General features: G+C 60.3%; 1 protein-coding gene across 15 annotated transcripts in view; it reads right to left on the bottom strand.

Annotated features, from left to right (window-relative positions):
• HSPG2 (heparan sulfate proteoglycan 2) overlaps nt 1-13,463 on the bottom strand; it is a 109,792-nt gene that overhangs the window by 38,628 nt on the left and 57,701 nt on the right. For 9 of the 15 annotated variants that reach the window (XM_070777197.1, XM_070777204.1, XM_070777214.1 and 6 more), the window contains 19 exons: nt 12,967-13,107; nt 12,668-12,844; nt 12,381-12,560; nt 12,156-12,274; nt 11,161-11,272; nt 10,890-11,003; nt 10,679-10,806; nt 10,218-10,304; nt 9,688-9,737; nt 9,272-9,369; nt 8,821-8,961; nt 8,271-8,462; nt 6,838-6,876; nt 6,175-6,276; nt 5,406-5,609; nt 4,821-4,904; nt 1,972-2,064; nt 1,609-1,689; nt 1,175-1,405 (listed from right to left, as the gene is read on the bottom strand). In XM_070777197.1, coding sequence (XP_070633298.1) covers nt 1,175-1,405; nt 1,609-1,689; nt 1,972-2,064; nt 4,821-4,904; nt 5,406-5,609; nt 6,175-6,276; nt 6,838-6,876; nt 8,271-8,462; nt 8,821-8,961; nt 9,272-9,369; nt 9,688-9,737; nt 10,218-10,304; nt 10,679-10,806; nt 10,890-11,003; nt 11,161-11,272; nt 12,156-12,274; nt 12,381-12,560; nt 12,668-12,844; nt 12,967-13,107 — 2,373 coding nt within the window. The remainder of the gene's footprint in view (nt 1-1,174; nt 1,406-1,608; nt 1,690-1,971; nt 2,065-4,820; nt 4,905-5,405; nt 5,610-6,174; nt 6,277-6,837; nt 6,877-8,270; nt 8,463-8,820; nt 8,962-9,271; nt 9,370-9,687; nt 9,738-10,217; nt 10,305-10,678; nt 10,807-10,889; nt 11,004-11,160; nt 11,273-12,155; nt 12,275-12,380; nt 12,561-12,667; nt 12,845-12,966; nt 13,108-13,463) is intronic. The other 6 variants (XM_070777238.1, XM_070777247.1, XM_070777256.1 and 3 more) reach the window with 2 other exon arrangements.

The following is a 13,463-nucleotide window of genomic DNA, read 5'->3' as shown; positions in this document are numbered from 1 at the left end:
TGGCAAACGTGCACAGATACAAAGCTGTAGAGACACGGGCTTCTCGCCAGGACTTCCTGAGTTGGGCTGGGGAGCTGGCTGTTTGACCTCCCTGGTGCCCATCTGGCATCGCAGCCCTCCCCACTCTCCTCCCGCGATCCCCCTTCCCCGCTTCCACACCCACTCATCCAGTGTTAAGTGGTTGCCCGCTCTGTGCCTGGGGATTCAGGGGTGAGCAGTCAGCGCAGGCCCTGCCCTCGCGTTCAGTCTCCAGCAGAGCCCTGTAGATGTTCTTGGAGTCCCTCCAACGGCCTGTCCTCCCTTCCACTCCCCAGCCCCCTTCCCTCCCAGTCGAGCTGCCTGTCTCTCCCTGGCCCCAGCCATCTCAGTCGCAGTGAGCAGAGAAGTTTCCTGGGGCCCAGTTCCAACCCTGGCGTTCCCTCTGCAGCTTGGCAGTAGTTCCTGCCGGGGGAGCCTTACTCCAGGTTTGAAGAAGCGCCCCCCGCCCCAGCTTTCCAGGGGTGACCCTTCTGCATCGTAGGCTCTGTCCTCACACATTCCTCTTTCTGACACTTCTGTGTATTTTGTCCTCCTGCCTAGAAGCCTACTCCCATCCACGCTGTTCACCACTCGGAGGCATCTCCAGGCTCTGCTTTGGGTGTCTCCGTTTGTCTCCGTATCTCTGGCGAGCACCCTGAGAGGGCAAGCTGTGTCTTAACTCTGCAGGGTGTAGCTGTGTGCCCTTGGGTAAGTCACACACCTTTCAGAGCCTCATTTTTTAAAAATAATCTGTTAAAAGGGGGCAATTACACCTCTCTCAGAGCTGTTGGGAAGAACATATGCCCTGTCGCCAAGCATATTAAAGTCATGATGGTGACCGTGTGCATGCCTGCTAAGTCACTTCAGTCACGACTGACTCTTTGAGACCCCATGGACCATAAGCCCACCAGGTTCCTCTGTCCGTGGGGTTTTCCAGGCAAGAATACTGGAGTGGGTTGCTGTGTCCTCCTCTAGGGGCTCTTCCTGACCCAGGGGTCGAACCTTGGTCTCTCACGTCTCCTGCACTGGCAGGCGGGCTCTTCACCACAAGTGCCACCTGGGAAGCCCACGGTGATCACAGGCCGTGGGAATCCCGGCTGACCTCTTGCGGACCCAGCTATGCTGGTGCAGAGGCAGCTGGGCGGGCCACGCTCACCTGGCAGGACGAGCCGACGTAGCCCGGGGGGCAGCGGCATTCCTCCACCTCCAGGGCCCGGGGTCCCTCGGAGGGGCCGGGCTGGGCGACCTCAAGGCTGACCCCGCTGATGCTGGCCGCCAATGGCATGGAGGAGAATGTGGCTCGGACCAGGAGCTCGTCCAGGTCAGCCAGCGCCATCAGGAGGTGCTCGCGGGTGGCTGGCTGCCCGTCAGGCCGGCGCCAGAATTCCTGCGTGGGGGGAGAAGACAGCAGATGAAGGTGAGGCGTTGGCCTTGCAGCACCCCCACCCCCAACCCCTGCCTCCCAGGCACTGGCTGAGGACAGTGAGCTCAGGACCGGGGTGGAGTAAGAGGCAGGGGAAGCTGGTGTCAAAGCCGGGCTCCAAAGCAGGCTGGGGAGGGTCAGACACGGTGTGGCCGAGCGCCTCTCACCTCTCGGAAAACGACCTCGTAGTTCTTCCTCTCCGGGCCCTGCAGCGCTGGCTGGGAGGCTACCAACATGATGTTGTTGCCCTGGGGAGACACCAGCAGGATTGGAGGGGAACCGAGGGGCTCTTGGGGACAGTAGATCCCCCAGTCCCAGCCTCCCATCTCCCCAATCTCCCAAGCTCCTGTGCCCTAAGGAGTCAGGTACAGGCCCTGGAGCTGGGCCCGGCCTCTGTAGTTCCAGACATGGGGTGCGGTGGGGGCCCTAAGCAGTGGGTGGGTGCCGGGCCAGCTGAGCGCTGACTGAAAGGGCAGAAACATCAAGCATGCCCCCCTTCTTCCCGCCTGGCGCTGAAGCCCCATGCTCACCGTGATCTGGACGTCGGGGTCAGAGAGCGGGCTGCCCTGGGCCCCCGCCGTGTAGGAGAGGGTGTATCGCAGCTTCCCGCCATAGGCCGCCACCTGCAAGACGCAAGCCCCGCAGTCGCACGCTGACTCTGCCCTCCTCTGGGATCTGTGTGACCCGACAGGTGAGGGGGCGGAGCCTCGGAAGGCCTTTCTGCACCTGTGCTGTCCCCCCAGCCAACCAGAGCCCCACGGTCACCGAGCTGACTCGACACCCATCAGTTCCCTCACAGTCTCAGACCGGGGGCAGCGTGCCCCTGAGAAGCCTCTATGCTGTTTTGTCGTTTCCCCCTTTCCCACAGTCTCTTGACCCCAGCAAACAAGCTCTAAGTCCCTTCCAATAATGGAATTTCTCATAAAGCAGACAGGGGTAATGACCGTGAGCACCACGGGAGGCTGCAAAAGGCTCGAAAGTTCTCAGCCAAGGCAGAGGTGGCAGGGGAGGCTGACAGCCCCTTAGAACTCCTGCTGTCTGGGCCAGCGGCTTCTGTTTGCTCAGAATCCACGTCCCCCGTTTTTGCAAACTGCAGTCCTGGTTTCCTCCAGAGGAAGCCACATCCTACAGGCAGGCTGTGTGGTTTGAGGGGCCTGCCCGCTCCTCCTCTACAGGGGCGACCTGAGCCAGACCTGGCCAATCTGCATATTCCACCACTTCCCTTCTCTGCTGCACCACCGATGAACACGTGAACCTGGCATGTCCGCTCTGCTGGAACAGAAAAACTCCCCTGACTAGTCAGATGGGAAGCGAGAGGATGGCGCCAAGTGAGATAAAGTGCTAATGAGTCCCTGGATCCAGCCATGCCTGATAGCAGATACCCTTGGGTTCTGTAGCTGCATGAGCTGATAGATTCTTTGTTGCAGACAAGCCCACTAGACTTGCTTCCCACTGCTCACAACTGGAAGAGTCCTTCTGTCTGCTGCTGGGGGCTTCCCACGTGAGCAGCCAAGACCCCAGCTTTGCCCCACACGACTTTCCTTTCTCTCTCTGCCTCCAGGGCAGATGTTCAGATCAATGCCACACTGCATCAGGCCTAGTCCATTTGTTCATTTGTGTTCATTCAGTTGGCGAGCATTTAATGAACACCTACTGACGACATGCCAGGCCCCGGGCTACACAGGCCCCGAGGACGTTTTCCACAAGTTCAAGGTGAGGGAAGGAATTTATGGGCATAACCAGATAACCATGAAATAGCTTGTTTCCTGTTTTCTTTGGATGCCACCAAGTTCACCGCCATGTCTAAGATCAAGCTACAGGCTGTAGAGCAGGGTGGCTAAGGGAGTAGACTCTGTGGCCTAATATGGGGCTTTGAGTCCGGCTGTACTGTTTGAACTGGAGAAGGCGATGGCACCCCACTCCAGTACTCTTGCCTGGAAAATCCCATGGACGGAGGAGCCAGGTGGGCTGCAGTCCATGGGGTCGCTGAGTCAGACACGACTGAGCGACTTCACTTTCACTTTTCACTTTCATGCGTTGGAGAAGGAAACGGCAACCCACTCCAGTGTTCTTGCCTGGAGAATCCCAGGGACGGGGCAGCCTGGTGGGCTGCCGTCTATGGGGTCACACAGAGTCGGACACGACTGAAGTGACTTAGCAGTACTGTTTGAACAGCCTTGGACACATCACTTAATTTCTCTGAGCCCAATTTTGCCTCCCATGGAAATGGGAATAAAAATAATATTAATACCTATGTTAAAAGGTAGAATGAGGATTAAGTAATAAAGGCCACATAAAACCCTGCACCCAGCACAGAGCCTGCTGAGCCCACAGCCTCAGTGCTAGCTGGGTCCTCTCTGAACTAGCTCCACTCTGGTTCCAGTAGCTTTTTCCTATCTTCATTTCCCCCTGGACCAAACTGTCTTGTCCTCTTCTCTGAATGTTATTGCCTATTTTCTGTATTCTTAAAAGGCACTCTAAATCATTTTTGGAACAATACAAATACAAAGTGTATTTGTATTTTGTATTGTATGTGTATTTGCCGTGCTAGAACTTCCCTGGTGGTCCAGTGGTTAAGTGTCTGCCTGCCCACGCAGGGGGCATGGGTTTGATCCCTGGTCTGGAAAGATGCCACATGCCTGGGGCAACTGAGCCAGTGTACCACAACTACTGAGCCCGTGCTCTACAGCCTGTACTCTGCAACAGGAGAAGCCCATATACAACACAGAGACCCTTGGAGAGCAAGGAGATCCAACCGGTCAGTCCTAAAGGAAATCAGTCCTGGATATTCATTGGAAGGACTGATGCTGAAGCTGAAGCTCCACTACTTTGGCCACCTGATGCGAAGAGCTGACTCATTGGAAAAGACCCTGATGCTGGGAAAGATTGAAGGCAGGAGGAGAAGGGGACGACAGAGGATGAGATGGTTGGATGGCATCACCGACTCAATGGACATGAGTTTGAGCAAACTCTGGGAGGTGGTGAAGGACAGGGAAGCCTGGTTCGCTGCAGTCCATGGGGTCGCAAAGGGTCGGACACGACCCAGCGACTGAACAACAGCAACAATGCAGCACATGGTAAGTACTTACTGCTCCTGAGTGAATAAATACAGCCCAGGAGCTAGGCCAGTGATCTGGGCACAGGGCAAAGGCGGGCCAAAGGAGACGTGTCTCACCGCCCAGTTCAGAGAGGGGCCTGTGGCTCACTGAAGGGTAAGGGCTGCGCTGGCTCCAACCTCAGCCCTGCTTGGACCCGAGAGTGGATCTCCGCTCTGGGATTTGGTCTACCCAGCTGTGTCATAAAAGGCCTTGACAAGCAGCCCTCTGATATTTCAGGATCTGACGACACCCCTATCCACCCCTCTGCAAATCCCTGTTACCTTGTTCCCCAGGAAGGTTCTGGGCAGCTGCCAATAATAGAGGCTTTCAGGAAGCAGGGGGAAGCCTTTGTAGGAGAGAGAGAGCTAGGACAAAAGGGCAGGTGGTGAGAGTGGAGGGAGCCGGCCGGGGGCCAAGAGGGTAGAGGTGGGCCCCCAGGGGTGAGCACAGACCCTGGAGGGAGGCCCCGCCCCCGCCCCCGCAGCGAGGCCCTGGCCCTGCTCTCTGGACAACTTGCTCCCCACCGGTCTGGGTCTGGACACCCCGCGGCTCTCACCGGCCGCGGCTTGGGTCGATATCTGCTCATATCTGGCACTGCGTCCCATGTGGACCCCAGGATGATTGACGGGGCACCCCAGAGAACGTTTTAAAATTTAGTGGCTATTCTGGTGTGGATTTAAAAATGCAAAACTAGCATAAATGAGCTGGTACAGGATTGGTGTAAAGAAAAATAAATTGGAATAAATATCTGTCCAAGTAGGGTGCAGAAAAGGGCAGAATTTGTGACGCTGGTTCAGCGACAACTGAAGTCTAGTAAAACATGGGGCTTGGAGGAGGAGTCCCTTGGTGGGTGACTTGGCACGTACCTGAGCGCCCACTGCAGAGGACAGAGAAGCAGAGAAGGCGGAGGAGGAGGAGGAGGAGAAGGGGGAGGAGGGCGGAGCTGCTTGCAGGGCAGCTGCAGGCTGGGGATGGGGCGAGATTCTCTGGGGAGGGGCCGGGGGGTGGGCAGCAAAGCTGGAGAGGAGCTGCCAGATTTCAGCATCCATCCGTCTTTGGGCCTCATCCACCTGGGGGACCAGGAGAAGGGGGATGGAGGAGAGGAGCAGGGGGCCAGAAAGGACCCTGTGAGGCCCTGCCAACACCCAGGGGGCCCCGGGCCCGCCTGCTGCCCACTGCCATGGCCTCTGTTCCCATGCGTGGACGCCTGACGCTCCGCCTCCCGTCTCTGCTGCCCTTTCGCTCCTCACGAGCCTGGTGCAGCCAACTGGGAGAGGCCCAGGCTACGGGGAGAAGCTCAGACAGTGGTGACCTGGCAAGAGAGGGGGCAGACAGCTCTGCCCAAGCCCGGGCTAGAGGGGCCGGAGGCAGGCCCAGGGGCACGTGTACTGGGGAGATGGCTCCCCGGGTCTCACGCTCCAGGCAGGCCATGGTACCTCCCCAAGCCATTCGCAGCTCGGCAATGCCTCTCAAGGAACACTGCAGTGGTCCAGGCATCAGGCTGGGGCCCGGCCTGAGGGAAAGTGACTCGGGAAGGCCAGGGGCTCAGCCCCAGGCTTCTACTTGGGACTCTACTCTCTGGGTTCCTCCCCGGGGCCCTAGACGCAGCTGGTCCCCAGGTGGGCCTTGAGTTACCTGTGAGAGCCGCTGTGCCTGGCCCTTGCCCTGTGGGAGCCCCGGGATCCTCCCAGTGGTCATGGCTGCCCGCAACTGCTCCTCTGAGAGGGACGTGCGGTTCTGATGGGCAGAGGGCATAGGCCAGCTCAAGACCACCCCCCCGCCCCCACCCAGAGCCCCAGAGCTAGAGCCCTGGGGAGCGTCCTTTCCCCATGGACATGGCGGCCAGGAAGGCCCACCCAGGCTGGGGAGCAAGAAGCATGCACCCCTCTGCAGGCTGGCACACAGAGGTTCACTCCAGGCTGCAGGAGGGCTGTCCACACAGAGGGCTAACAGAGACTGCTTGGGGGTCAGTGCTGGGGTAACCTGGTGGGCCAGGGACTGTCACGTGGTTTAGCCTCCAGCTGGTGTCCCTGCCTACCAGCCAGCACTCTGGCCGCAGACGGCTGGCGGTAGGACCCGAGCGCACAGCAGGTGAAGCACCCTCCCGGCTCTAATTCCTGACATCGCAGGGCTTGGGTGCAGCCCTGCCCCGGCCGTGGGCCATCGGGCACCACCTGGGCCCATGCGCGCCCACATTGTCTGGGGTGCCAGGAGTCTCCCCATGCGGGGCGGAGGGCATCCAAGAACACACCATGCCCAGGTCACATCATGGTCACACCACTCAGATCACAGGCCTACCTGGTGAGCCCGTCGCATCCGAGCAAAATATGCCTCCCTCTGTGGGGCACAGGGAAATGCCAGGAGATGGCGTTAGAGAGAGAGCGGGGGGAGAGAGAGAGAGAGAGAGAGCAAGGTCTGGGAGCTGCAGGGAGGCAGACACTGTGGCCAGGAAAGGAAGAGAAGGGAGAAGAGACTAGAAGGAAGCCAGTCCTGGGAGGAATCTGGCATCCGTGAGTCTGTCCAAGGAGGAGGGACAGAGCAGCCTCAGAACCCCCCTCCTAAGTGTCCCTGACTTTCCTAGGACCCTGCGCTTGGGGACACACCTGTTTGAACACTGGCTTCAACCAGCAGGCGATGCCTGAACCAAGACCCGCTTTCCCTGGGTGTGGCCAGGTGGCCTGGACTGCTCACGGAACCCATTTAGGTGGCCACCCAGGAGTCCACCCCAAGAACCTGAGCCCCACAGCACCTCCCTCACCACTGTCCCGTCATCTCTGCACTAGACCATGACTCCGGAGGAGCAAAGCCTGTGAGCATCTGTGACTACTGCAGTATTTAAGGGTGGCCTCTGAGCTGGTTGGGCTTCCCTTGTGGCTCAGCTGGTAAAGAATCCGCCTGCAATGCGGGAGACTTGGCTTCGATCCCTGGGTTTGGAAGATCCCCTAGAGAAGGGAAAGGCTACCCACTCCAGTTTTCTGGCCTGGAGAATTCCACCGACTGTATAGTCCATGGGGGTCACAGACTCGGACACCACTGAGCGACTTTCACTTTCACTTTTTCTGAGCTGGTTTGCATCCCAGCATTGCCATCTTCAGGCTGTGGGAGCCCAGGCAAGTTCCCTAACCTCTCACTCCAGTTTCCTCATTAATGCAAAAGGGCAGCAGTTGTCCTTAGCTCCAAAGTTGTGACTTACGATCTGTATTGGGTTGGCCGAAACATTTTTCCATAACATTTTACAGAAAAACCAAATGAGTTTTCTGGCCAGCCCGATACAAGGGCTCACAATCGCAGCCAGCACAGAAGAACTCAAAAAACACGACCTACAATAAGAACACCCAACACCAAGCACAGGGCGAATTCCGCAGGAGCGATTGAATGAAACTGAAAGCGTGTCTCATTCGTCCTTTTGTTTCCCAGGGCCTCGCCCAGGACCTGCTGGTTGACTAATTGTGCGAAAGGTAATAATCGTTAACTGGCGAGCACTTACTACGCGCCAGAAACGAGCTCTCATCCTCCGAACTGCCCTGGAGCTGAGGTTTATCACCAGGCAGCCCAGGGCTGGGTTGAGGCCTGTCTGACCCCCAAAGGCAGCAGCCACGACGTGGCCGTCACCTGCCTGCCGGCCCACACCGCTCTGAGGCCAGCTTGTGTCTGCATCCCTGCTGCCCAGGGCCTGGCTCAGAGCTGGCGATCAGGGAGGGTGGTCTGCCAGGCCCTGCGGCGCGTCCCACCTTGTCTCCCTGGTACGTCTCCGGGAGCTGCCAGTAGAAGGACTCGTGGCCAAGGTGGGCAAAGTTGCCAAAAGAGAGCTGGGTGCCCTCGGGCACGGGTTCCACGGAGAAGCCTCCGGTCAGGCGGCTGTTCCGCTGCGGGTTCACCAGGGCAAAGCCTTGGAAGTCCCCGGGGGCAAAGCGGGTGGAGATCTGACACAGCAGAAAAAGGATGGGGGGTCAGTCTGGGCCCCGGGGAGGCCCCTGGGTGGGGGAGGGGCACCGGAGGACCCTGGAGTGGAGAACGGGGGAGCTGGTAAAATCGGGGCTGGGACAGAAGTCATGAGGGGATGGAGACCATGTCTGGGGGGAGGAGGGAAGGCTGGGATCGGGATTGACCTGAGCAATAATGGGGCGGTAGGGAGGGCCTGGCGGGGAGCGGCAGGGGTGGCTGGGACCTGCGCTTATGTGGGCAGTGATGGAGGCATGGGAACAGGGATCAGCACCAGTGATGAGCCAGGAGAGGCAGGCAGCAGGCCCCCCCGGGCTAAGGGCGCGTCCGGGCTCCTACCAGCTGGCGAGTGTAGGAGGAGCTGGCACACTGCTGGGTGACACCCATGCAGAAGCAGGGCAGGCAGCCGTCGGGGTTGCTGGCACTCAGGTGGAAGTGGTGGGGCCGGCACTGGCTGCAGGTGAGGCCTTCCACCTGGGCCTGCAGGACGGACAGAAAGGCGGGCGGGGAGCCTGGATGGGTCTCTTGCACGGCTGGCAGCCTTTGAGGACAGTCTTCCCAGCCGTTTCCGGGGGTTCTAGGGGGGCCCCTGCTGCCCCCAGGCTGAGGCCCCAGCTCCCATTGGATGCTGCCTGACACCTCGAGGCCCCAAGCAGTGGGGCAGGGACGGACCCCGTGAGGCAGGCGGGCAGGCCACAGGGACAGCCCTGGAGGCTGGGCGGCACGGAAGGCCCGGTGACCGGTTTGGCCGTGGTTCGGGGCCTCGTGGAGGGCAGGGGTTGGGACTGACCTTGCACTGGCACTGGCCAGCAGGGTCACACTGGTTGCTGACACTGCCCTGGGGGTCACAGCCACAACCGATCTGCTCCGGCAACTGGCCACCGCTCCCTAAGGTGGAGGGAAGCCGCTACAGCTGGAACCCCAAACCCACCATGAAGCATCCCCATTCCCACCACCCTCTGGCCATCACGCTCCACCCGAGGGAACGAGTGTTTGCTTCTGAACACCCGCCACGTGCAGGCATTGGCCACATTCACAGACGCCCTCCGGGGTGGGTGGGCCTTTTACGACCCCCATTTTACAGGCAAAGAAGCCGAGGTTCGGAGAGGCAAAGTCACATTTCCTATGTTGAAGGAGAACGAAGGCTCTGTCCTAGCTCCATCCCCAGGGTGGCCAGATCCCCAAAGCCTCCCCAAGCCTACTCACTTCGACAGGGCTGGCCCTGGCTGGGGTTGCCGTAGTAACCTGGCGCACACCTGCGGTGAGAGAAGGTGCTGGGTGAAGGGAGGGAAGAATCACTGGGCTGTGCTGGGGGCCCTGTACTGGACTCCGTGACCTGAGTGCTGGACGAACACCCATTGCACAGATGGAGAAGTAGAGGGGAGAAGAGGGGCAGGGACAGGCCACAGGCCATGGAACCAGTGAGATCAGCAGGGTCAGGCCTCGAACCCAGGACTTTCAGCAAGAATGAAGGGTTTCTGGGAAGACTTTGGCCTCACTGGGGATGGGAGTGTTGGGAGGTGGGGGTGATCTGCAGGTCTAGATCTCTGAGAGCCTCAAATGCCAGGTGAAACGTTCAGGCTCTCGGGGTGGGGGGCGGCGCTGACTGTCCCCTGGGGCCTGTGTGAGGCAGAGTTGGGGGCTTCTGCGCCCTCCTGAGCAGGAGAGCTGGGCCCAGCCCACTTCCGGGGGCAGCCCCTCGTGCAAACTCCCCACCCTGCCCACGCTCGCCTCACCTCTCACAGTGACGCCCGCTGTGGCCTGGGGAACACGCATCACAGGTGGGGTGGCCGTCTGTGTCCAGAAAGCAAGTGTGGGTGGCTCTGCGGAGGTAGGGGGCGAATTTCCAGTTAGGTCAGCCGCTGTTCCTTCAGGCCCAGGGCGGGAGGGTGAGGAGGAGGGTCCACGTGAATTAACACGTCCTGAGAGCCAGCTATGTGCCAGGGTGTGTGCTAAGAGTTCCGTGGCTTCATCTCAGGCTCATAGTAGGGGCCAAGGTGTGTGTGTGGGGGGGTGCTTCATTATCCCCATTTCACAGGTGAGGAAGTTGAGGCGTAGAGAGGGAAGTGTACCTCATACAAAGTGACACAGTGAGAAAGTGGTAAGGCCAGGGTTTAACCACTGCCTCTCAGGAGGGCCTGGGAGGAAGGCAATCTGGGACAGAGCACTGGACATTTCGGGAAGGGGCTGGACGCACTGGCCGGCAGCGGGCGCTCCGTGGCAGGGGCACGGCTGGCAGTCGTGTGGTGTCCCACGCTGGGCGTCCCCGTAGTACCCAGGCTGGCACTGCTCACACCGGGGGCCCTCTGTATGGTGCTGACATTCCTGGGGCAGGCAGACCGTGGGGCTGAGGCTGGGCCCCTGGAGGCCACAGACCCCTGGGGTAGGAGGGAAAGAGGGGGGCTCACCTGGCAGGCGCCTGTCTCAGGCTCACAGACCTCGGTGTGGCCGTGGCAGCTGCAGCGTTCGCAGGTGCCCAGGTAGAGGCCGCTGGGCATGCGTGTGTAGCCTGCGTCACAGTCCTGGGCACAGCCAGAGGGACTTCCTCAAGGCCTGCTCTGGGTCGGGACCGCCGGATGGCCGGGGTGGGCTTGGGGAGGTGGGGGAGCTAAAGGAGGAGGAGCCAGAGCACCACCGTGGAGGGGGCTGGCTGGACAGGAGGGTGGGGCCCGGGCTCACCTGGCAGGACGGACCTCGGTACCCAGGCGGGCAGGCACACTGCTCCACCTCCAGGGCAGGGTCCTGGCCGGTGTCCTCAGGCACGGCCACGTCCATGCTAATGCCGGAGACCCTGGGGGGCGACAAGACCCCGGAGTGAGTGAGCACTCACGCAGTACCTGTGCGCAATCCCCGGGGTCCTGCACGTGATCACCTCGTTAATCCTCCTGGCAGCCCTGCCGCGATGCTACTGGGGCCCCGCCCAACTCTCTCTACCTGGGTGTCCATCCCTCAGCAGCTGCCAGGACTGTGGCGAAGGGCTTATACCCGCAACTTTCTCCAGGGAATGAGCCTTCCTCACCAGGAGAGGTCCCACCAACCTACTCCCTTAGGGGGACCAATGACAGGCCGGCCCAGGGTAGAAAGGCCCCTCTGGCTCATGCAGGATGACTCTGCAGGGCTCTGTGGCAACGAGACCCAGGCTGGTCTCTACCGGAAACCACTCCCTTGCTGGCCACTTCCTCCTCCTGTCTCCCTTCCTCCCAGGTTCTCCTTGCCAATGACTCAAATCCCCATCTCTGGCTTTGCTCCTTGGGAACTCCATCTAAGACAAGCCCTGTGGCAGAGGAACTACTATAATCTCCCTTTTGTTGCTGTTGTTTAGTCGCTAAGTCGTGTTCTACTATTTTGCGACCCCGTGAACTGTAGCCCGCCAGACTCCTCTGTCCCCGGGATTTCCCAGGCAAGAATACTGGAGCAGGTTGCCATTTCCTTCTCCAGGGGATCTTCCCGATCCAGGGATAGAACCTGCGTCTCCTGCATTGGCAGGCGGGCTCTTTACCACTGAGCCACCTGGGAAGCCCTACCATCTACATTTCACAGATGATAAAATGAGACACAAAAAGGCTGCAGAGCCGGAAAGAGTTAGAGCTGGCAGTCCACCTGCCCCGCGTTGCACCTCTGAGCCTGGAGCCACCCCCAGACCCTTCCTGCCCTCCCGCCCTGGCCCCGGACACCTGCTCTCAGCTGGCCGCTGGGTGTGGGATGCCTGGATCAGGAGGCTGTCGATGTCCGCTAATGCCATCAGCAGGTGCTCCCTTGTGGCCGGCTGCCCGTCAGGCCGCTGCCACGCTTGCTGCCGAAGAAAGAGCTTATGGGCTGCAGTCCCTGACATCCGGACACCCCTGCGTGAGGGGCGCAGGGAGGCCCCCTGGAGGTCTCCTGGGACCGGTGCTGCTCACCTCCCAGAAGGGCACGGTGAAGGTGCTGGGCTGGCCAGAGCTGGGCTGCTGGGAGGTGTGGTGCTCCAAGACGATGTTATTGCCCTGCAAGACCACCAGCGGCTGCCCAGGCAGGGGCGCGGAGCCAGGCTGGGGCCGCTGGGTCACCGTAAAGCGCAGCTCTCCGCCATAGGAAGTCACCTGGGACCCAAGGGGGACAGACACTCAGCTGGGGCCCCCACCCTGAGGTCCTGCCGCTGCTCGGGCCGCAGCCTCTTCCTCAAAGGCCCCAGGCAGCCCCTGCCCACCTTGTCCCCCAGGAAGTGTGGAGGGAGGCTCCAGAAGTAGGGCCCAGGTGGCAGGCTGTGGAAGGAGGAGAAGACCAGTTCCCCGGGCGAGGGTGATGAGATGCCCTCGCTGGCGTTGTGGGTGCCCGTGGGGTTGGTCAGGGTGAACCGAGTGGGCTCCTCGGAGGCCCCCAGCACCTGGCAGAGGCGGGAGAAGAGGCCGGGATGAGGGCCGTGGCCTGCCACTTGGCCCTGGGTCCACCCATCCCTGGGCTTGGCAGTCCTGCCCGTCTGGCCAGCCCCACTCCTCGCCTAGGTACCTGGGCACGGCGCCAGGAGGAGCTGGTGCACTGGCGACTGACACCCATGCAGAAGCACTTGAGGCAGCCGTCGGGGTTGCGGGCGCTCAGGTGGAAGGAGCCGGCCACACACTCGTTGCACAGGCGCCCCACCACGTTGTTCTGGAGGGACAGAGCTGGGAGCTGCAGGGTGGCCCACGGGAGGTGGGGGGCGTGGGGGGCGCTCCCTGCAGCTTCCGGTCTAATCTACCCACATTCCAGACCAGAACCCAAGGCCAGGGGGCCCTGGAAAGAGCACGCTTACGAGGGCTGGCCGCCATGTGAATAGTAATTCCCAAATGATGGAGCCTATACACCCAGTCGTTTTCCTGTTTTCTCTGTGGTTGCTAGGGAGCTCACGAATAAGTTTTAGACTTGAAATATAGCAATGTGGTGCAAATAATTGTTGTTCAGTCACTAAAGTCGTGTCTGACTTTTTTGTGACCCCCATGGACAGTAAGTAGCCAACCAGGCTCCTG

Source organism: Bos indicus, chromosome 2 (assembly GCF_029378745.1).
Source record: "Bos indicus isolate NIAB-ARS_2022 breed Sahiwal x Tharparkar chromosome 2, NIAB-ARS_B.indTharparkar_mat_pri_1.0, whole genome shotgun sequence".
NCBI lineage: Eukaryota > Metazoa > Chordata > Mammalia > Artiodactyla > Bovidae > Bos > Bos indicus.
This window is presented reverse-complemented; position numbering and strand designations above follow the sequence as displayed.